The sequence below is a fragment of the Homalodisca vitripennis genome, chromosome 4 (assembly GCF_021130785.1).
Source record: "Homalodisca vitripennis isolate AUS2020 chromosome 4, UT_GWSS_2.1, whole genome shotgun sequence".
NCBI lineage: Eukaryota > Metazoa > Arthropoda > Insecta > Hemiptera > Cicadellidae > Homalodisca > Homalodisca vitripennis.
The window spans coordinates 166,187,586-166,212,004 of NC_060210.1; the positions used below are offsets into that span (position 1 = coordinate 166,187,586).

The following is a 24,419-nucleotide window of genomic DNA, read 5'->3' on the forward strand; positions in this document are numbered from 1 at the left end:
CAGTAAAGAAAAGACACAAAGCGCAAGAACAAAAAAACCATTCTGTGCCTCTCAAAAGAATAACTTACAAACATGTTACTGAAGGAGTAAAGCTGAATATTACACTCTTACCATCCATAAGTTCCTTGATTTTTATAAACTCCAAAAGATTATAAAGACTTAGTCTAAAAAGTCGCTTTTTATTCCATATTTAGCTCCTTTCATTCAAAAAGTGAATATCATCAAATACTGATGATATAAAGACAAACATAATACAATAGTCAAAGCATGTGGTCAACTTTACTATATATAGTTTTATACTCTTTTTGCAATTTTTGAACTATTGCACAAAATTCACAGACATTGTATTTTTTAATCTTTTTTTAGAATTGCTTTACAACACTGGAAATTCAACCTATATATGATTGTTCAACCTTATATATATATATATATATATATATATATATATATATATATATATATTCAATAATATTATATATATATATATAATTATTTTATATATATATAATATATAATTATATATATATATATATATATATATATATATATGTATATATATAATAATTTTCAGGAAAACTCAAGGAATAATAAATAATCAGTTATTATTGTTACTATTTGTTATTCACAAAAAAACTGAACCTTGAACAAGCCTAATAAGGAAGCTACTTCAAATTCATCTAATAGCTCTCTCAAATTGATTTGTTCCAAAATTAAATGCGTCTTAATCACACATATTACTAATAATTTAAACAAAACATAAACTAAAATAAATCAATTATGCAGCAGACACAACGGCAGCAGATGTAACTAATAAAACTAATAAGGTCAGCTGGTCACAGCCAAAACAGATGTTCACACAAGATGTTCTTTCAAACTATACAAAGAAGAATAAAGTTTGACTTATTGAGTAATAATATACTTCAATTGATAGATCGATTGATAATCGGATTTGGATCCACAAAATACAGTAAAAATAACCAATTTCCTAAACGTCTGCTTACTGCCTTATATATGGCAGTGCCGACCAAATTTACCAGGGCGACCAAACTGCAGTAAATACGACAGTTGCCAGTTAAAAAATTAAAGTTGACAAAACATCGGTCATGTTTTTCTCATGAGGCCGTTTTAAGCCACCTTGGCTTCACACCTCTTTCACCAAAATACATTTTTTGGTATTCCTTAGAAAATTTTATCTGTACTTAGATTTTACAAAAGTCATGTTGGACAATATATATTCTCATATACATACAAAAAAAACATTCCACTTGCAAAGCATTTTGTTACTTGGAAATCATCACTCTAAGACATGCATTAAAAAAACTTAAAAATCATGAATTTGTAACATATTTGTAACATATTGTTATTGTTTCTCTTATTGTGGTACTCTTTCAAGATTGCTTGCACCATGTTAACAAGGTTCATGGGTTGTGCAGAAACAGAAATTCGTTGCCTAACCTAGTGCTCTACTAGCCTTCACTACACTATCACGATACTATTTTCTTTCCTTTTTTATGGCTACAAGCTCAATTTTTCACCATACCGCTGTGAACTATTTGCTTAATAAAATAGTGTGAGTAGCTAAATTCCAAGAAGGCTATTTGGAAGCATTAACCAATATTTGAGTAAAACATACTTCAATATAGCACTCGTTAAGAAATACTAGTAGAAATATTATTTACAAGGCTAATAGTATTTCTACATTCTCATTGGCATAGCTAGCGCAACACCTTCACTTCATAATATTGAAACCGATTGTCACTTCACTACTGAAAAAATTAATTTTTGCTTACTGACTGCAGACCAGTTAAAATCCTTTCATATGCCGGGCCCATCGTACGGGCCGTAGTTTGGAGACTCCTGATTTTATCCATTGAAGTAAAAGCAAGATTTCGCTGGCAAGAAGGTATACCTTATCTAAACCTATCATAAAAACTTTTATCTAAAAATTTAAACAATTAGTTATAGAATTTGGCATCATTATATTTAAACACTCTTATACAGTGATTAAAACTCATTATATCTCAAGAAATAAAACAGAGTTTCTTTGCCAATAATGTCACAACCAGTCATACTACTCTTTACAACTCTTTGAGCAACAAAAAAGTTGAGCATTACTACAAGATTTTGCAAAAAACCCACAGAATTTGCTCTCAAAATGAAAATTTGGATATCACAAAATTAGAATTGGTCCTGAATTAAGCTTTGCATGCAACAAGATCATTGTTATGCACTTCCACAAGTTACACTCAAGATAATGTACATAAAAAGAAGATCTAGTAACAGAATCTTTACACCAACTTGATCTATGAACCAGGTTCAGTTCTGATGAAATGCCATGTATGTCAGTTTAAGTATAACCCTCTAGTAAAAGCTCTAGCACTGACAGATGGAAATGCTGATTACACGTTTGTCTCCCTGATAACCAAGAAACCACAAAATTGACCAAACAAATAGCAGAAACCATGAAAGCAATTGTTTTGTCAAGGGATTCTAATATAGACACAAGTGCTCCAGCACATGCTACAGAAAATTAAATCACAAGCGAAATCTCCAGCATATAACAATCAAGTCAATCACCATAAAAGAAACACCTATAGCACAGAATAACCAAGTACCTGCCAGTCATTCACCTTCTATTTGTGTGCAGAAGAATTTAGATTCAAATATCCCTTGTCTCTCACATTACATGTTCTGAAAATATAACAGTTGGAAAGAAGTAAAAGATCATGTGTTAAAATTGAAATACAATATTGTTTTCTTTGTTTATATCTATTCTTTTACGTAGATTTCATAGAAGCCTATTGAAATAGCCCTCATGATGGATTTTATAATTTTCTCCGAACATGGCTACCAGAATAAAAAACACTGTAATCGAAACATTTAAATATGTGATAATATACGAGATATGTATGCGTGTGTAAGGGCTTAAGCAATATAATGCAAGTTTGCAAACACGATAACTGCCGTCATTTTTAATAGATTCAGACTAAACTTAGTTCAGATACGTGCCTATATCTTGGATGAATACAATGCCAGCCTCAACTAATAAAACAATTCAAGATGATGGCCATTCACATTTATGAAAAATTGTAATCTCGGTTGGATATTTCACATTATAGACTTAAAATAGAAACAAGTCATTGGAAACTTAAAACAATTGTTTAAATCAATCAATTTTTATATACTTACATTTTATAATATCTCTTAAGCTTTTAAGATGACTCCCATTGAAAGTTTCAAAATGAAAGTTTATATCTCAGTTAATATGCATCACAAACCAAACACAAAAGAGTTTTAGTATTTTCAGGCTATTTACAATCATGCTTGTACTAAAATGTGTGACATATTACACTACTGACAGCTATGATTGAATGTAGAAGCGTATTTGTATACATGTCTGATATTGACTGAGAGTCAATGAGTTTACATTTTTTGATTTTGCTGTTGACTTCACTTGTTTGCTGAGCCAAAATTTGATCTTCCGATATTGTTGGTTTGGTGGGGGTAGATCAGGTGGTGTCCATGCAAGGGCTCACCTTTAACCCTAGAACTGTTAACCCTAGAACTGGCGGTCATTTCATCCTGTAGTGTCGGGCTGTTTTGGAGCTTCGCGCAAGGTTTTTTTAAAAAAATTATTAAAAATATAAAATAAAAGCAATATAAATAAGAGTATATATTTTTGTGTTCAGAATGAAACGTAGAATTGCACTATATTGTAAAATTAACCATCAAAAATTTTCTAATAAACCCTTTTTTTAATCAAATATAAAATTTACGAAAAATATTTCTTAAAATTTGGGGGGGACCATACCTAGCAAATGAAGTTATAGTGAGAAATATTTATAAGTGAGATAGCCATTCTGTGTCAAATTTTATCTAGTTTCAGAAAAACATAAACATTATACACATTTATGAAAAGCGCATCATAAAGCTATAGAACAAAAAGCAGCGATGCGTATAAATTCTGAAAATCGGGTGTACACGTAAGACTTTGGTAAAACAAGTTTTTCAAATACATTTATCTATGAATACATGTTATTTTGCATATTTTATTACTTAGAATAAAATAGAATATACAGTAGTAATGAAATAATTACCATAAATTATTTTTGAAAAGTAAAAAAAAGTTAAATTTTGCCATTATTCAAAAAATTTTGCGAAAAATTTTCATTCAGCAAAATATAAAATAGTTTCTAAAGCTTGTACTATATCTAAATTTATAAATTTATGGTTTATAAGTAATAGGAAATATTATGTAGTTAGAAAAACTATAAATATAACTAAAGATATAAAAAAAATAGAGAATAACCCAAACAGTTATTATATATAACCAAAGAAATTACAGGAAATATATATTTTTATTGTGAAAACTATCTATTTACCAAAAATAAATAGTTACTTCAGAGCTAAAAGAGTTCTATAAATAACGTTTAGTAAGTGAAAACAATAACAAACTATGTGAAATGAATTTTAGCCAAGTCATTTTGCCATAGCCTACACAAAGCCGGTAATTTCTCAAACATATTTCAGTAAATAGAAATTGATTCATTCTAAAATATATATGTTTACACTACTACGACATCAAACAAACAACACACTACACATTAAATACGACACTAAAACACGCGTAAAACTATTAAAACTTACAAATATCCACAGCTCGGCACGAAAGTGATACAGAACGGCAGCGGCAATATGGCGGTCACAACAAACGGAGTCGCGTTTTCTTTTACGTTCAAAATAACAAGCTTGCTACGTCATAACCATAATACAAAGAGGAATAAAACTCATCTGTTCCTTAGCATTTTTCTTCCCGAATCCAATGGTGCATGAATTATATCGATACGTTACCGGAGTATATTATAAAAAGTAATTATAGGAGGGAATGTTTGATCGACAAAATTTTGACGGTTAACACCACAAAAGCGGCATTAACCGACATAATTATGTCGATTAACAGTTCTAGGGTTAATCGACATAATTATGTCGGTTAATGCCGCTTTTGTGGTTGTTAACCGTCAAAATTTTGTCGGTCAAACATTCACTCGTATAATTACTTTTTATAATATACTCCGGTAACGTATCGATATAATTCATGCACCATTGGATTCGGGAAGAAAAATGCTAAGGAACAGATGAGTTTTTATTCCTCTTTGTATTATGGTTATGACATAGCAAGCTTGTTATTATGAACGTAAAAGAAAACGCGACGCCGTTTGTTGTGACCGCCATATTGCCGCTGCCGTTCTGTATCACTTTCGTGCCGAGCTGTGGATATTTGTAAGTTTTTAATAGTTTTACGCGTGTTTTAGTGTCGTATTTAATGTGTAGTGTGTTGTTTGATGTCGTAGTAGTGTAAACATATATATTTTAGAATAAATCAATTTCTATTTACTGAAATATGTTTGAGAAATTACCGGCTTTGTGTAGGCTATGGCAAAATGACTTGGCTAAAATTCATTTCACATAGTTTGTTATTGTTTTCACTTACTAAACGTTATTTATAGCACTCTTTTAGCTCTGAAGTAACTATTTATTTTTGGTAAATAGATAGTTTTCACAATAAAGTATATATTTCCTGTAATTTTCTTTGGTTATATATAATAACTGTTTGGGTTATTCTATATTTTTTCAATATCTTTAGTTATATTTATAGTTTTCTAACTATGTAATATTTCCTATTACTTATAATCCATAAATTTATAAATTTTTGATATAGTACAAGCTTTAGAAACTATTTTATATTTTGCTGAATGAAAATTTTTCACAAAATTTTTGAATAATGGCAAAATTTAACTTCTTTTACTTGTCAAAAAATAATTTATGGTAATTATTTTCATTACTACTGTATATTCTATTTTTATTCTAAGTAATAAAATATGCAAAATAACATGTATTCATAGATAAATGTATTAGCAAAACTTGTTTTACCAAAGTCTTACGTGTACACCCGATTTTCAGAATTTATACGCATCGCTGCTTTTTGTTCTATAGCTTTATGATGCTTTCATAAATGTGTATAATGTTTATGTTTTTCTGAAACTAGATAAAATTTGACACAGAATGGCTATCTCACTTATAAATATATTTCTCACTATAACTTCATTTGCTAGGTATGGTCCCCCCCAAATTTAAGAAATATTTTTCGTAAATTTTATATTTGATTTAAAAAAGTGTTTATTAGAAAATTTTTGATGGTTAATTTTACAATATAGTGCAATTCTACGTTTAATTCTGAACACAAAAATATATACTCTTATTTATATTGCTTTTATTTTATATTTTTAATAATTTTTTTTTTAAAAAAAACCTTGCGCGAAGCTCTAAAACAGCCCGACACTACAGGATGAAATGACCGCCAGTTCTAGGGTTAATTTGGCTAAATGCAGTGTTTTATTTCTTGTCCCAATAAGTATAAACATGACTAGTACATTGCTCTAACAAATAAAAAACTACAAGTATCTTTTACATCTGTTATATCACATACATTTGAAAGAATAACTCTTAAATTATTTTTCAAAATAGTTACAATTTACATTTAAGTACATATCATATCTAGTTATATGCTTTTCAATACCTATTGAATAAAATGCTGCCGGCTATGCATTTACCCATATATTGGTTTATATGACAATAAGGTGTGACCCCACTCCATTGATTGTCTTTTATTGTTTGATATTGACATAAGAAACCCATATTTCTTCATCAGTTATTATGTAAGATATTTGTCACCTTCTTCATGGTACTGGATAAGAAACTTTAGAGCTGGTCTTATTCTCTTTGTTTTGAGTTCATCACTCAAGAGTTTGGGTACCCATCGGGCACAAAATTTACAATATCCAAATTTCATACACTAGAGTTCTTGACATCAGTGGAAAATATTTCGAAATATCAGAGATTTCTCTAACCTAACAATTGATTTGTTCAACAAGGTAACCGCAGAAGATCAGCCATTTTGCTTTACGCCGTGAACATTGATTCATCTTCATGAAATAACTGGCACCATTTTCAACTGCAGTATAGATTATAATGTCTTCTCTATACACAGAATACAACTTGCAAAGAACTTCTATTGGTTGCAATTTTTTTACCAAAAGAAATCTAATAACACTCATTGTACCTCGATTGGATTACAAAGACTGCAGATCTCTGTACTATTTCAACTTGTAGCCATATTATGTTGTTTGTTGATGATACAAAAAGTTAAGTATAACATCGCTTCTAAATATTTTAATGTGTTCACATTTTTTTCTATTTTGCTAAGTTTGTTTTGTGACTAAAGTCAACCTGAAAAGCATAATGTGAAGGACAAGGGCCTTCATATTTTTATACTTAATTGTAAAATATGTAATACATTTTACAAAACTACAATAGAGAGTCGATAAAACAAATGAGCTTACCTGATGTTCTTTAGCCTTAACTTCTAATTCTGACAACGTCCATGTAGCACGGAAGTTGAGAGGTAGCAGTCTTCGTTCAGTCAGCCTTAACCATTTTCTAAGGCAGTTGAGCTCATGTTCCACATCTGAAAATAAAATAGAATTATTAAATAGAAATAGAAATATGAGTTTAACTAGAATCATAATAAATTACCCAATGTGGCTTGAAATTACCAAAAATCTCATGATCATTGCAACATAGTCAGGTGCCTTATATTGTATGTATAATATTTACAACTCTAGTATAAAATATAATTTCATTGTTAGATTAAATTGGTTTTTGTTAGTATACTTTATCTATAATACTCAAAGAGCTAACTGCACTGACTATAGACAATGATGTAGAATCGGGTGATTGCTCCTTTAAAATACCCATCTAGAGTGTAAAGACATCACCCCCTGCCCCTGCCTGCTCCTGGTCATCCTGATCACCATGTCACCTGTCCCTGCTCTTGTTGCTGCCCAGACCTTCATTCCAAAATCTGGATTATTGTGTGGTGGACCTTGTTCTTCGTTTGTGCCGGGTACATGTCTCTTTGTAAGTTCTTTGTAACTATGTGATGTAATTCAGTAAAACACAAGGTGCAGGTATTATCTCGAGAGCTCCCTTGATCCGCTTTAGTTTTGTGGAATGTGTCTTTTGTGACCGTGGGACAGATGTTTATTTCCGTGCAACCTAGATGCATGTGACTAATGGTATGAACTGTGTTTATACTCCATCTCTGATTTCATCTGCAAATGTGCCCACAGACAGTGTGTCGATCCTGTGGGGGAATCTTTTGGGAGAATGAGACATCTCGCTGTGTTGTGCATGTGACAGGTGAATACCACTTCGGTAATTAGCATCATTCCTCTATTTAACCCCTTTTCTATCATACTGTCACTTCCTGTCCACATTTGTATAATTTGTTCTTGTCTTTACAATAAAGTCTGAACATCATTCATTAGCCGCCTGAACCGGATTCTTAAGTCTCTTCACGATTCAATATAGCTTTACACAATTCTGATAAACTATTGAGAAGAGCAATTATTCAAAATTAAGTGATACTATAAGCCTGAAATTGTTGCCTCTTTATAGTGAATAGTATCCAAACTCAGTATGAGATTCCATTTAGACGTAAGTAGTGTACTGTAGTTATAGTACTTAAAATATGTTAGTTCATCCAAAAAAAACAAAAAAGGTTTGGCAAAATGGAGTATTAGTTTCTTAATCTCCATCTATTATATTTGAGTCTAATATCCCAGCTGTTTGAGGGAATCACAACTAGAGTTCCATGAGGCTGGAGTCCTCAAAATGTTTGCCAGAATGATTGAGCACAAGATAGTTTCTATTTCTATTAGCCATTCTTGCCTAAACGTGTGGTTCTGTTGGACACCATAGTGCAGTTTAAAGCACTGTTCCTTAGAGTTTACAGTTTTGATAATGGATTCAAAAGAGATGATATGCTAGAATTAGGCAACATCTCTAAAGAAGTGGAATAAACTTGATAACTTTCTTATTGAGTCGGAATCAATCATGATGAAGAGAACCATATCAGTGCTTCTGACCACGACACTAATTCTACAACAGATGACAAAGAGGAAGGAAATTATATTTTCAATTGTAAAACCATAAGCTGTAAGGTAACCTGTTATTGATCATATTCCGAAATATATCCGGCAGTCTGCAAAGAAGATTGCACAAGTTCCATTGGAGGAAATAAACATCATCTGAGCAATGGTGAAAAGAAGTAAAGTTCACCTTCACTAGTACATTGTGTGCCCAAGGAACAGGGGCATAAAACAAGTCCTTACTGTACAAAATGTGATAAAACAACGTGGATAAAGCACATGAAAACTGTTTTTGAAGAGTGTTTCAAACCCAAAGCTGAGCCAGAATAAAAACTAATTTAATAAATTTTTAACTTAAGTAATTCATTAATTTTCTATGGTAATTCTGGCTACTTTTATATTTTATATTTTGCTCTTTAATATAAGCAGCAAATTTGGTAAATTAAACAAATTTTAAGTTTCCAAGTGTTATGTAGTTTTAAGTAAGCAAAATAAGAAATGGTCCATTATAAACCAAAAGAAAATACATTTTTTTAATGTTACTTTACATTTTTATAATGTTAAACAAGCATGTATGGTATATCATCTTCATTTTCTCAATCAATTTATTAAAAAATGTTATTATTTTACACAAATGTTTAAAGATTGGCAAGAATGTAGATAAAATATTTATAATATGTGATGAAAATATTTCAAATAGTGATGCAATAATTAAATAATACCCACATTATGATAAAATCACAGGAATATTTAACAAAGTATTATGGTATGTTTATTAAAAATTGACTAAAATGGGGGTCTGGTAGACCCCCACATTAGTACTGGTGTCGCAAATAACCACACCAGTACTTAAGGGTTAATCTAGCAAGTGCTTGGGAAAATCTTTCAACCAAAACAATAATTTGTTTTTGAAAAAAGCGATGCCCTGTCTAACTTTACCACAGGCTTAAAAGATAAATAAATATGAATGTGATACACAACAAAAGATAAATAAAGATGTTGAATTAAGTGAAGAGTACTTTGGTATTATCCGGAGGCTACTTTTTCTAAGAGTTTTTCTTACCAGGGATCTAAAAAAAACTGCATTATTAGAAAGAACAGAATTTATTTGACTTACTATGAAAATATATGTCATTAGGGCAATCGGTTCTTGATTTCTGCCTCTCAAAAGGAAGTGATATACTAAGTAGTAAGTAGTAGTAAGCTGTGTACATGGTGTTTGGACGTCTCATTTGGGGAATGACCCGTCAATACAAAGAAGAAAATTTTCAATGCATTGCACATAAGAAATAAATAATACTGTACCTGTTAAAAGTTGAAGTGGTGTTCAAAATGTTCTCCTCAGCCCATCTAGCCTGGATCAGAAATACCTGCTGCTAAAAGAAGTACACTGTTAAGTGAAAGTGGTGGGCCTGTTAGGGTTTCCCATTCACTGGACTTCCCCACAATGTCCCGTTATCTCTTGTTATCTCTCTTTATCAGTTGCACTCAAGCTAAAGTAGTTGTTGCAGCCATATCCTGTTACTGTAAGTTACAACTTTTAATGAGATTTTCAAAGTTCTTTATGTTCAACTATATATATTGCTTATTGAGCGTAAAGGAATTACTTTTTTAATGGTGCGCGGCTGGGGTTATAATGTAACAACATGTGTAGAAGTTACAGATTTATTCTATAATACTTTCCCTGATAGGAATCCTATTTCAAAATCCATAGCACAACATCCGCTTTTTAGAAACTGGTAGTGTTAAAGATCATGTCAGACCAGAACAACCAACTATTATATCAGACGAAGACAGCTCATTAGACAATTCTTCAGTATTTTATTGAAAATCCAAACAAATCAGTTAGATCTACATCACAATCTCATGGAAAATCTCGTTAATTAGTTCGCAAAGTTTTAAAGAAGTCTGATTTCAAAACGCACCCTGGTCGAGTTAACCTGTTGCAAGCAACTGAGCAAAGACAATGTAGATCATCGTATGAAATTTTTTGAAATTATTATGAATAGAATTGACCAAAGCCAAATACTTTTGGACCATGTGATATTCTCAGATTAGTAGACTTTTATGTTGAATGGCTATGTTAACAGGAATAACTGTCGGCATTTGGATGATCTTAAACCCACACTTGATGTTAGAATTTCACACACAATATCTCCAAAAAGTTAACATGTGCGCAGGCATAATACGTAATTTAATTATAGGGTCATTTTTCATTGATAGAAATTTCATTGCTAACAAGTATGATATACTCAAAGAAAAAGTTTATCAAACTCAGCCTACAGATCTGATCCAACTCAGACATAGAATAGTACAGGAAGTTCAAGCTATTCCATGAGAGTAGATTCAAAATGTAGTAGTCAGCTTTATAACCGGTTAACACGTTGTCCAACGGCCCGGAGAAGAACATTTTAACACTTACTTTGAAATTAGTCCACTAAAATAAATATTACATTCATCTTGTAACAGGTACAGTTTATGTCTTATGTACAATGTATTAAACAATTTTTAAATTCTAAACAGCAATTTCTTCTGACTGGATCAACCTTTTGAAGTCCACTTTGCAGCATTGAGAGATTATCTTCTTACTCCTAAAGAGACATCCGATCATCATGTACACAGAAAAGTAGCTTACTACTTACTACCAGTAATGGTATGCCAAACTTGATTGTGACTTCTCTTGGCGTTTTTGTATTCACTGAAATGAAAAATGCCTTTATTTAAGAGGCAGAGTTAGGGCTATCAAGCCCTCATATATTGTATACAGTAAATTTACAATGGTTTGATACAATTGCGGTAAATTATTAACTTATACTTTAAATAAAAAATAACAAAATTGTTAAACATACACAAAATTAAATGACCTTAAAAAACTCTATATATTGAAATGAATTCAAAACTTAATATACAAAAGAAAAACTTTATAAAAATTCAAAATGAAGAGCAATAAGCAATGACACATTCAACCAATCTAACACACCAATTGACCACACAACCGCAACAAGCAGCACCACCTGTCACTCCCACTGACCCCCCAGCAGCAAATCCCTAACCCTCAACAACTGTTTTTGACTCTAAACTATTATTGTCAGATTTTTCCATAGGCACGAAAAGCTTGATACTTCTACTTATAAGTTTATTTTCATAGAAAATAGTTGTTTACTGATTTTGCAAAGATTATGAGGGCTTAGACAATTCAGCTAGAGAGTTGTACATCATTGCTCACTTAGATAAAAATCTGGGAGATGATAGCTCTTTGACAAAACCACTGTATATTTCACTGTATATTGCTTGTTTTTGGAATGTTTTCTTAAGTAATCAATGAGCCTTTCTGCTACCATCTTGGGTGCTTGATCGACCAGTTTAACAAGATTAAAGAATAAAGAATATTCATTTACGTGCTTATTCCTCCAAGGATTGATACTTAACCCGGAAACGGTCACCCTGTTAGATTTTTTCTAACATAACTAATTGTTGTATTGAAAATTTGTTTATCTGCAGTCGTAGGCGATTGAGGGCCTAGGTATGTGTCCTTTACTATATAAGATGCCTGTTGCACGTGTTTTTCCAATGACTCATGCAGCCGGAGGGGTGGGGGTAGAATTGGAAGTGGGGCGCGCACGGGCCCGCAGTCGGAATCTAACGCCCCGACCGGATACGTACTGCCTATTATTAAATTTTTTCTAACTATACTGAATGTTAATATACAAAATTTTTTGTTTTTATTATGATGACCCTATATAGTCTCGAACTCATAAGATTTAAGTAGATACTGGTGGAAATTAAAACTGCACCCTTTTAGAAATATTCAGGTTTATTAAATCAATTCAAATGTCAATTATTAACCTTGTATTCCACCAAAACAATGTGTTTTGAACAATAGGTTAAAATTACTACTTCCTTAGGCAAGGCATCTTTCGATTTAATATTGGCTCACTGTCCTTTAAATACGTGAGTATAAAATATAAAAAATAAAATAATAATCTTGAATAAATCTGAATGAAATAAATTAAATAGGCTTCTTCTCAAAAACTAATAAAAATAATAATAATAAACTTCCTTCAAATTAAATTCTCAAACAAAACTAAACAGTTCTCAACAGGAATTTTTCACAAGTTCCTACAGGATATGGTGCAGCACCTGCAGCTCTTAATTTTTACTACAATCCTTAGAATTTCAATTAAATTTTACGTTCGACTTTAATAAATTACTCCTTTACAATTCATATATATAATTATAGTCCTCACTCAACAGAATTTGATCGTTAATTTCAAATTTTCAATTCCAATTTTAAATTAATTCACTTTTAATTTTGCAAATTTCAAATTTGGAAAAATTTAATAATTCAGTCAAAGTACTTAGCTCTTTGGTCGTGAAGGTCTTGGAGTTCGGTATTAAATATAATTTATACCGACGGATCCTACGCCCGACACTAGTTTTTAAACTCGCACTAAAAATGACTTTACTCTCTCGCTTCTCAACTCGGAATGGTAGCAGAACGTGGTTTCTCGGCCTGCACCGACTACGCTCCTGTTCCTGCAGGTCTGTTTTAAATCTCTCTCAACGCAGGTTCGCCCCCTAACAAAAGATTGAGTCCACTGTAAACTATTGTTTAGCATTCACTGCCATCAAGTCAGGTCTAGACCAGATTCCAAGCGCGTTGTGCCTGCCGCTGGATTACAATATAAATTTACTTTTTATTCCCTATCCACTTACAATTCTAAAATAAATTTTTATTTTTATTTAAAGTATACCATGTAATTGGTATACTAACGGTGCGACCTTTTATGTTGTTGTTTTGAGTGCTGTTTTTTGTAATTTATTTAATTTAGTTTAGTGCAATGGCTAATAAATCGCAGCCCTTATTTTGGGATGGATTGATGAAGTTGAGGAGAGTGAGCTTGACAACTGCGATTCTATGAATGAAAGTGATGTCCAGACTGAATACTCGGACCATAACACAAATACAGACCAATCAGATTGTGAAAGTGTGTTACGTCAAGAAGACACTGTGCAAATGGAAATAGAAACATTCACAAGCTGCAACTGCACCTTAGCTTCGACATCAAATGTTCAATGTGTACAAGGTCCTCTGGTGAGTCAGCCTATGTATTATTGTAGGGAAAGATCCATACACAAAATGGTTGGTTCACAAGCCTACAAACATTCGCAATACCAAAACCACAAAGGAAAAACATTATTATTTCATTACCTGGAGTCCAAATCAGTGGCAAAAAACAAAGTGACTCAATTAGATTGCTGGAAAGTATTTTTTCCAGACGAAATGATTCATCGAATACTAATTTGGACTAACAAAGAACTTCTATCAATGAGTGAGTCCTATTCGCGTGGCCAAAAAGACTGCTCACAAACTGATTTTGAAGAACTTTCAGCTTTTTTTGGTATTTTATACGTGTTAGGGGTAAAAAAAGGCAAACCATGCTCATACTTCTGAGATGTGGGCTACTGATGGAACGTCACCCGGAGTACTTCCGAGCAGTAATCAGTGAAAGACGTTTTCATACCATTGTCAGAGGCAATTTAGCAGCATTTAGTTAAGTTTTTGAGGTGTTTTGTCAGACTATCTATTGCATGTTACTCTCCAGGGGAATATGTCGTTATAGATGAAATGCTGGAAGCCTTTAGGGGCAAGTGCAAGTTTAGACAGTATATTGGAAATAAACCTGATAAATATGGGGGGTGAAAAGGTATGCGTTGGTTACATAAATTTATACTAGGACATTTTATACTTTAAATATGGAAGTATACTGTGGAAAACAACCTGTTAGGGCCATATGAGTTAGATAACGATGCAGCTAGCGTTGTAAAAAGGTTGATCAAACCAATTGATGGTAGTGGACGGAATCTTACTACCGACAACTACTACACGTCGGTTCCACTTGCTAACGAACTTATTTGTGAATCACAAAATTACCACTGTTGGTACGATAAGAAAAAAAAAGCCGCAACTTCCTGAAGTCTTCAAAGATGTAAATACAAGACCTGTTTGCAGTAGTGTTTTCGGATTTAAGGACTCCACCAAATCATACTCTTCTTGTCTCATATGTCCCCTAAGAGGAGAAGAAATGTTCTTTTGATCTCTACATTTCACACTGATGATTCAATTGATATAAGCAGCGGTGACTCTTACAAACCAGAGGTCATAACGTTTTATAATCTAACAAAGGGAAGGTGTCGATGTTGTTGATCATATGAAAAAGAATATTCTGTCATGAGAATTAGCAACCGCTCGCCTATGACCTTGTTCAATGGATTGCTAAAACTTGGGAACAATCAACAGCCAAATAATATTTAAAGCTAATACTGATAATCTCATTCCCAGAAGGATGTACATAGCAGAGTTGGCAAAAACAACTGGCAACACCTCACCTTCTCAAAAGGTCATCTATTGCAAGCCTTCCATCTTCATTGAAACAGTCAATCAAAACAGTCACCGGCCAGGATCCTCCAAGACGAGAGGTACCTCAAGGTATGTTTTCTAGCATTTTCCAAATATTAAACAAAATATTATTTTCATTTATATTGCTATATTTTGTACTATAGTACCTAACAGAAATATAGAAATGTATTATAAAATATAATGTTTTCTAGGAACTAGCAAGTCGTTAAAAATATTTTATATAAAAATACTAAATTGATAGGTAAACAATTTTAATATAGTTTGTTTTTAACAGGGGCTGTCAAACACTACTTTGTAAAGAGCACACAGCCTTCACCAGACTAACTTGTACAAATTGTAATGATGCAAACTTTGCCTAAAACTTGTCTCAATACAAAAAGTAAAAATTCTGTTTGTATTTATATTGTACACTAAAAATTAAACACTTTAAAAAGTTGATCTTTTATTTTTTACTGTCCAATATTCTTAGTTAGATTACACACTTAACTTTGGTTTGGATAAAATACAGAATTTTTTAAATATTATAAGACTTTCAGAGAATATTCCAATTAATTAATTAATTGATACTTGGTATAAGAATACGTTTGAAAAGCTGTAAAACAAAAGGTGTCAGATGTTAGATTTTTTCTATACGCACGACCATTTACGTAAAATATTTTGGGTGACTTCGCCTGGGTTAATGTATAAAAAACTAATAAGTTACTAGTTATTTCTAAGACTTGTTTTGCAATATTTTGTTTTTATTTAACCAAATATAAGAATTACGATGAAGGTGTACTCTGACACCTACATCGTTTAAATTTTGCACTCCCAAAAGGCCAAAGTGGTTTTTTTTTCCTTCCTGAGGGAAAAGAAAAGTTTGTTCCCGCGCTTAGTCCTAAAAAGACCTTTGCGCCTCCCTTACTTTAATTTTGTGTCCTCAAAGTCCGAGGCTTTTGCAAAAACCAATCAGATTTGAGGGCTCCTGTTCTCTGATATCCTTGGGGCTGAGGAGATATGCTCCCAGGAATCTTTTCCGAGTTTCTAAGATGGCAGGGCAATCTAACCAAATGTGCTCTGCTGATTCCTCCTCTTCTACACAGAGTCTACACTCGTTAGTCTGGCTAAGGCCTGCCTTCATAAGATGCTTCCTTAGAGGGCCATGTCCTGTCAAAATTCCTAATATTAGTCTTATATCCTCCTTATTCTGATCTAAGAGAGCTGTCCACCCTTTAACGTAAGGAGAGATAAACAATTTGGATGGTCTTAATCCTAAGGCTCTACTCCAATTATTGTGTCTTATCCTCTTTTCCCAATCTTTGACCAGAGCTTTAATGTTGAAGAAGGCTATCCCGCAACCTGGCTCAGGCCCCACCATTGTGGATTCCACTCCCTTTTTGGCAAGGATGTCTGCTTTTTCATTTCCATGAATACCTTCATGACCAAGTACCCAACCGAGTGTTACTCTGTTATTCATTGCCAGCTCTGCTAGAGCATTCTTACATTCCTAGACCGCTTTAGAATCAAACGAACAGGTATCAAGTGCCTTCAATGCAGCCTGACTATCAGAAAGTATTAGGTATTTTAATCCTTTTGTCCTCATTTGTATGAGTCTTCTGGAACACGAGTCTATTGCCATGACCTCCGCCTGAAAAACCGTGGCATGTCTTCCTAGGGGCACAGCCATGTCGACTCCTGGTCCGTGTATTCCGTATCCTGCCCTAGAGTCAAGTGGTTAGTGCAAAGGCTGTTGTTTTTAGTAATAAATACTGTTTTCAAAATCGTTTCATTTTATATTAAGTGGGTGTTGGAAATTTCGTCATCTACATTCTCAATTATTTCTGTTTTTAGCATTTATTAGTAATTCAGCAGTTGTGTGGTTAGCTGAATTTTTATATTCAAAGATCTTATTTCTTAAAATAGTCAACTGATCTGTTTTGCTTGATCCGTAAAGAGATACCAAATAGTTACACCAATCTTTTGATAAGTCTGTACATTATTGTTTGAAAGCTGTGAATTGGACAACTAACATGCAAGTCTTACAACTAAGCTTTCTATTACAATCCAAACAAGGAAACTATTTTTTAGCATTCCCGGATTTCTTTGATCTAAATAGAGGGCAATTATAAGTATGTTTACCAATACAGTAGTCGTCAAAAATCTTGAGACTGTGACATTAATTCGTTTTGAGGTTGAAAGTCAAGACAAGTCGATGAATCTTCTGTTTCATATTTTCTAGTTTATATAGGCGACCTGCCATAAGAACCAGAGTTTTGTCCGATATTTTTATCAGAGTTTTGTCCGATATTTTTATCACTGGGAATGAAGGTTGAGATTGAAGAACATGATTATTCCACTTCTGCTGAATGCTTCTTTCCTCTAATAATTGTAGTTAGCCATGAAATTTGAACAAACATTAACGTACCTAACTCACCTTGTTTTTGTTTAAACACGTACGTCAATCAAGAACATATTTGAAAATACTGGTACGTTAATATTTAGTGCGTTCACAGTAACTATGACGAGATAAGGATAGGCTAGCGTCATAGCGCCGTATCGTCTATGAAGCTGTATGCTGAGTGGCTTAGTGGCAACTGACTAAAGTCCGCACTGGCTTTAAACACAGTACAATAAGCTAGAAATTTATTAGTCTCTGTGACACATTTTATAAATTAATTTTTTCTCCGCTAAATTACAACCGGAACGATGTTGGAAGTTTAACATGTAGCTTTCCTGTGATGTAAAACAGTGCATTCTATTTTTATTTTCTTAGGTGTTATTATGGACATTGTCATGAGTGCTCTAAATGTAAGTTTGAGACTAAGAATTAGCAATCCAATTCTTGGCTTTGGATGAAAATCCTTTATTATTTGTGAAATTGAAGTGCGGTCTTCAAACAACTCTGAATCAGGTGGAGCAGGTAAAGGAAGCACAGGTCTTTGCTTTTGCTTATGACAGTGAACTATGCAACACCCCCTCCCCCCAATCTGACTTTCACCAACTCTAGTTTGATGCTTGGCTGTATACAAATTTGTTTGTATGAACTCATCATCCTTGGATCTTAGAATGTGCAAATGTGTTTACCATGGAACTGAATATTCGTAATTTTGAGTTTACGGTGTACTTAAGTGGTTTGGATGATATGTGTATCCATTAAGAGCCGACTATGGCAAAATAAGTTTTTCCCATAAGAGCAATATTAAACTTGTCCAGTTTCCACCCTTATTTTTAGTTTTAGAATTATTGAACATGTCTTATTTTAGAGATTTAATTAATGCACCTCCAAATACTTTTTAGATTTTCAAATATTTTTATGGGTTATCGAGAAAAAAAAACTAAAACTTTTTTGTACTTGATCGTTTAAATATTCAAAAAGCATACACTTTAACAAAAAAAAAGCTAAAAAGTGTCAGGATGCATATTAATTATATATTTAAAATTAAATATCTCCTATAATGCTACAATAAAATTGAATGAGGTTTAACATTGTTCTTATGGTGCAAAACTTAAGATTATTTTACTACTCTTAAGGGCTCTTAGGATTAGTAGTAAAGCTACTTGATAGGGTGGGGGAAGGAATGGACTGTTTGTTTATAATTAAGTTGCAGAGTAGGATCTCTCAGATCATGCAAACACTCTGTAGCCAGTTACTATCGAAATATTAATAAGATTTACAACTACAGGTGAAAAATAACATACTACAACAACTAATATTTGTATTTCTTTTTTCTTTTTTTTCAAATAAAAATTTATTTATATCTTCATATTGGAGAACATGTTTAACTCCTTGTATAAATATGGGCTTTTTCTCAAGCATGGTGGGAATTGCTTGAGAAAATTGGGGATTGCAATATAAGACCATTTTATAATATATTACGCAGTATATTAAAATATGAATACTATACAATTTAGAAAATAGTGTAAGATTCCAAAAAAGGTTACTCGGTACTCTTACTCAGATGATAAGTTCCCCTTCAAATCAGTAATATTGAAAGAAATCTAATCTTGATCCACACTCCATATTGTATCTATTTGTTGCAGAAAGTCCAGAAACTTGAAGTGTTCAATACATGCAGTATTACGTTACTTATATATACTGTAGATGGGATAAGAGATTATGGTAATAGAAGAGGAATTGAATAGTACCCAAAACACCAAAATATTTATATTTCACCCATCTCCCTAACATAGGATAGATGGATGGCCAACCTAACACCATAGAGATATGACAGCTTTTCAGCGATCTTAATGGTCTACCTAGAAAAATGCATATACTGCCTCGAAGAGTCCTCGAAATGATTCACCTAAGCAATGGAGATGGAGGAATCCTGCACACCGAGATGATCAAATTCCATGACCAATGATCACGCACAATGGAAAGACAATGTTTTTGCATCAATATTGCACTTATAAGACACAACCAAACTCAACAGCTGGTTGTACTAAAATATTTGTCACCTTTGTGGCATGTAAAACACTTAAAATGGAAACATCACTCAATAATTAAGTTTCAATATAAGTAACATACTGATAAATTGTTTGTAAATGGTATTTGATTGGTAGCTTCCCTCGTCAATGTAAACCAACAGATCTTATGCCACAATACAATCAGAGATAAAGCCTCCCCCACTATACATACAGCATTATAATCTGACAATGGTGCGTGCTGTAAGCTTGAATTATTCTTCACTCTTTGAGGCTTAATAGATACTCTTGAAATCCATTTGGTACTAAATTCTATTAGAATCTTTAGCAATATCAAAGCAGCTCATGATGTCAAACATCTGTAGATGTGTCAACATCAACATCTTTAAAGCCGGTCAGGCATGTCTCCCCAACACCACATGATAATTTAAAAAATGACCACCTAGTTGACTCATGTGCCAACATCTCAATCAACATCTGTCAACACAAACTGATAGTAGAGCAACTCTTGATATACACCAAGGAAAATATAACAAAGAAGTACTCTGAAAGCAATCAGATGATGACCATGTGTGAGATGATCCGACACAGAGATTTTGCATGTATAAACTTTATAATTCATTCTTTGGTACAGGCTGAGGTGGAACACTCACTTCTGACACAGTTTTCTTATACAACACTGTCTTTTAGCCATGAGAAGTTTACACAAGACAAGTATGAAGTGACTCAGGTGAAAGAGCACGAGATAAACATCTGTTCCAGCCTCTTCCTCTGGTACTTCCTCTGATAGTGCATCACCTAATGATAATGTCTTCAGATAAAATACTACCAACATATGTAACTATCACATCTGGATGACAGTTGTGATTGTTACGTCATCAACAGTTTATCTGTCAATGGTAAAGATTAAGTAGTAATTTTGTGCTAAACTGAATAGGAATTTGTTTCATGTACCGTCATTAAAGTATAGATTAGATATGACCATCACAATATTTTTTTTGTAATCTTTTATTGATGATACAACTCATCCAGATGTGATAGCATTAGGTGATGAACTATTCAGAGGAAGTGCCAATGCTATCAAGGCTAACATTAGGCATCAAGCTTTACCTCCAAAACTTTCTAGCCAACTAACCAAGGGGATAAAAACGGGAGTCATTCTGCTCCGCATCAAAATAACCACAAGTCGCAACACATTTCAGACAATAAAAATCTAAAATAATCATGCATTTAAAAATACCTGGTTAGATAAGGCCAGCATGGAGAATATCTGAATATAATGATACCAGAGGCCAGGTATGATCTGTATGGCAAGTGACAGTCCCACTTGTCGACTGGAACCTTACCTATGGCATGTGTGAGGTGGTCCGGATGAGAGCGTTTGCGCGGAGTGACCGTCTGCTCCAGTCTCTCCCACTTGCGGTTCAGGTGTGCCATCCGCCACTTGACATCATCCTTCAGCTCTGGGAACCTGGCTGCCAACCGTCCGCCCTGATTGTTGAATACTTTCCTCTTGTATGTCTTACGGTGCATTTCTTCAACGTGACTCTGCAGCATATCACGTAACTTAAATAAGTACTTTCTACTTTGTAAAATATATTTTTATTTATAATATATATTTTTTTTATTATTATTTCACATCAAAATAACATGTAGAAACAGTAAACATGTCTTTAAGTCACAAATACAATAGTACACAGTTCATTTCTTACACTAGTAACATATAATAAATATTTAAAAACACATTTTGTAACATGAAAAAACATTACTCAATTAAAAGTAATTTAATAGCCAAATATTATGTGTACTCAGAAGACATCATTTTATTTTCGATAAATTTAGTTAAGACAAGCTGTAACCCGCTGCTTCAGATGAAATATTCACAATTAAAGTCTTCATATTACTTAGTAAAAGCAGTTATGATATAATATGATTGAGTACTAAGACATTTTTTTTCAAACGTTATTAGGCATACATAAGGTAGATATCATTTCAGTGTTCATGCTTAAGAGAATCAGATTTTAACCTGACTCTTATATCATGTTTTGCATGTATAAGAAGATTTCTGTTTTAAATTAATTATATTTCTAATGCCATAGCCAAATCTGCCTTGTTGCCCTGATCAAAAACAGAAATACATAGGTCACAGAAACTTATTTTGGCCAAAAAGCGTTTATTGTATTTATAATTCCAGTCTGAGATATTTCCAAAGTTTGCCTTGTCCTGACGATGAAAAAAAAAAAAACAAACGCATAGTTCTGAAAGCCTACTTCGGTTAAAACATGTCTAATTCTGACCGTATAGAATTTATTACTTACAGTCCCACAGTTGAGTTTATCTTATAGCCCTGATAAAAAAACTTTACACGTATGTAGCTCTCGGAAATCTCCTTCGGTCAAAAAGCTGAATTTCTGTTTCTTGTTATCTACTTTCGGTCTAAGGAATTTTCAGTGTGATAGTTAAGTTTGCCTTGTTTCTCGATGGAAAAAATATACATACATACGTAGGACTGAGAAGTGTATTATAGGTAAAATCCTACCTACTTCAGGTATAAGGGAGTAATTCTTATTAAGGTCATGCAACTTTCAAAACTAATCGTTTATAAGGGTTTTCGTTATGAAATCTTATTGTTTACAGACTGTACAAGTATTCTACAGAAGAATGGATTGTTGAGACTCGTTCATTTCTATGTTTTTTCTTAAGCCACTGTTAAAATGCCATATTTCAATGTTTAGGAAGTCCACCAGTTAGCAGCACAGTAAATGAAAACGTTCACAGATTTCTTCAATAAAGTAGCTGTTTAGTGTTAGTTAAATTTAGATTACAATACGTAAATACTACAATTTTTCAGAATTCCAAAATATTCCAAGTAACTTTCCCAATCTTTCTGTTCATATAAAGCTGTCTCAGATTTCAAAAAATATTTTACAAAAAGAATTAGCCGAATTAGTTCATCAGCGATCATGATCAGCGTTTCATTTTTATTTATAAGATTATCTTTTATTACTCCGATATATATTTATGATTTAAAATGAACTTAATTTAATGTTCGCCCCCGCAAACACATACAGGAGATCAAAAATAAAAATTCTTAATATTTACAAATGAATTAACAATATAGAGAGTATAGAGATATTGCATGCTGAATTTGGTAATAGTAGGTGCCGTATACAAAAGAGTAATCATCAAAGATCAGATAGAAAGGTTAATAAAACAAATAATAAATGATATGACGCAACTAGCACAAACTTTATCCACCCTTTAAGTATTCAAATATTTCTTTTATTTCTACTACTACCTAAAAGATAGATTTTTTTAATAGTCCTTTCTTTAGCTAGCTTCAATTTGAATTAAAATATTTCATTGACACAGGATGTGTCTAGTTCCCACTGTATTAGATTTACATCTTGTTAGATGCACTTCTTATTACAACTACCATTGGACTCACTGGCCCATTACAGATCTATGATGGCAAGTAAATATTTTAACATAGCTGATATTTATAGCTGCAATTTTGCATTCATGCATAACAACAATAGATAGCTACAACAGCTCAATGGTTCCTAGCCTGCATGGTGACCAAGCCAGCCCCCCCAGTATTTTTTGTTATGTTAAAATATAGGTAATCATATTGACAACCACCCATTGTAACTGGTCTGGTCTAGCTAGCCTGGTCTTTAGAAATGTCAAAATGCTATCAAATGGACTTTCTAAAAGTCACAATTGAAATCACGTAAAATTCTTACAAAAACTATATCTTTTAAAGAACATTTAAAAGACCTCTGCAGGATATGAGTGTAACTATTTGCTTACAAAAATTACTGGAAAACTTGACGACTATACCGTGAGTCAGTCATTTGTGGACGCCATTACACACACAGTTTTGGTACCCACAAGCATAAAGCTTAAGGTAGCCTAGTTTTTCTGTCATTGTCTCGTCTCATGTAAAAGACTCTGAGAAATTTTGGGAAAATGATAGGAAAGTTTCAATGAACAGTTTCTGTGAAACAACAGTTTTTATGAATGAACTTTTCTTTCACTTTGTTCAGTAGGTATTCACTGTCAAAAAAGACCAAACTACTCCTTTCTGCATTGTGACTTCTTGTTTGTTCTTCCACTTTTTTTAAATGTATCCATTGACGAACTACACCTTCACTCATAATGTTTGGGCTATAGACCTGTGTGGGGTTTATTCATGATGAATTTCAGTTGCTGAGTGATTATTTTCCCAGAGAAATCTTAACACTATGCATTTCACATTGGTGGAATATTCTGTTGCAACACTCATGTTTTGAGGTTTAACTTGATAACATGTGAATGTACAATGCTCTGTCTTGCATAGTTAGAAACATACTTAAACCACTGTGCACCATGATGTCAACATGGCGGCACAACTCCCACCACTTCTTGTGCTAAACATAAACGGTGGTTACTCATGGATAACCCTCGAATGATGCCACATGGGGGTTTGACAATCTACGAGATTATTGCTGCCTCAGACCAATCTACCTCTATGCCCTCCCTAACTGCACTTCTCTGCACATCCTACCACCACACTTCTCTGACGCTCTCTCGCTTCCTATAATAATTTTCTGAAGGAACCA

General features: G+C 33.0%; 1 protein-coding gene across 1 annotated transcript in view; it reads right to left on the reverse strand.

The window, feature by feature from the left end:
• The window catches only part of LOC124360541, a 342,600-nt gene that overhangs the window by 218,384 nt on the left and 99,797 nt on the right, over window positions 1-24,419 (reverse strand). The window contains exons 7-8 of the mRNA XM_046814254.1: window positions 21,162-21,363; window positions 7,401-7,525 (exon numbers count right to left, since the gene is read on the reverse strand). Of these exons, the coding sequence (XP_046670210.1) occupies window positions 7,401-7,525; window positions 21,162-21,363 (327 nt within the window). The remainder of the gene's footprint in view (window positions 1-7,400; window positions 7,526-21,161; window positions 21,364-24,419) is intronic.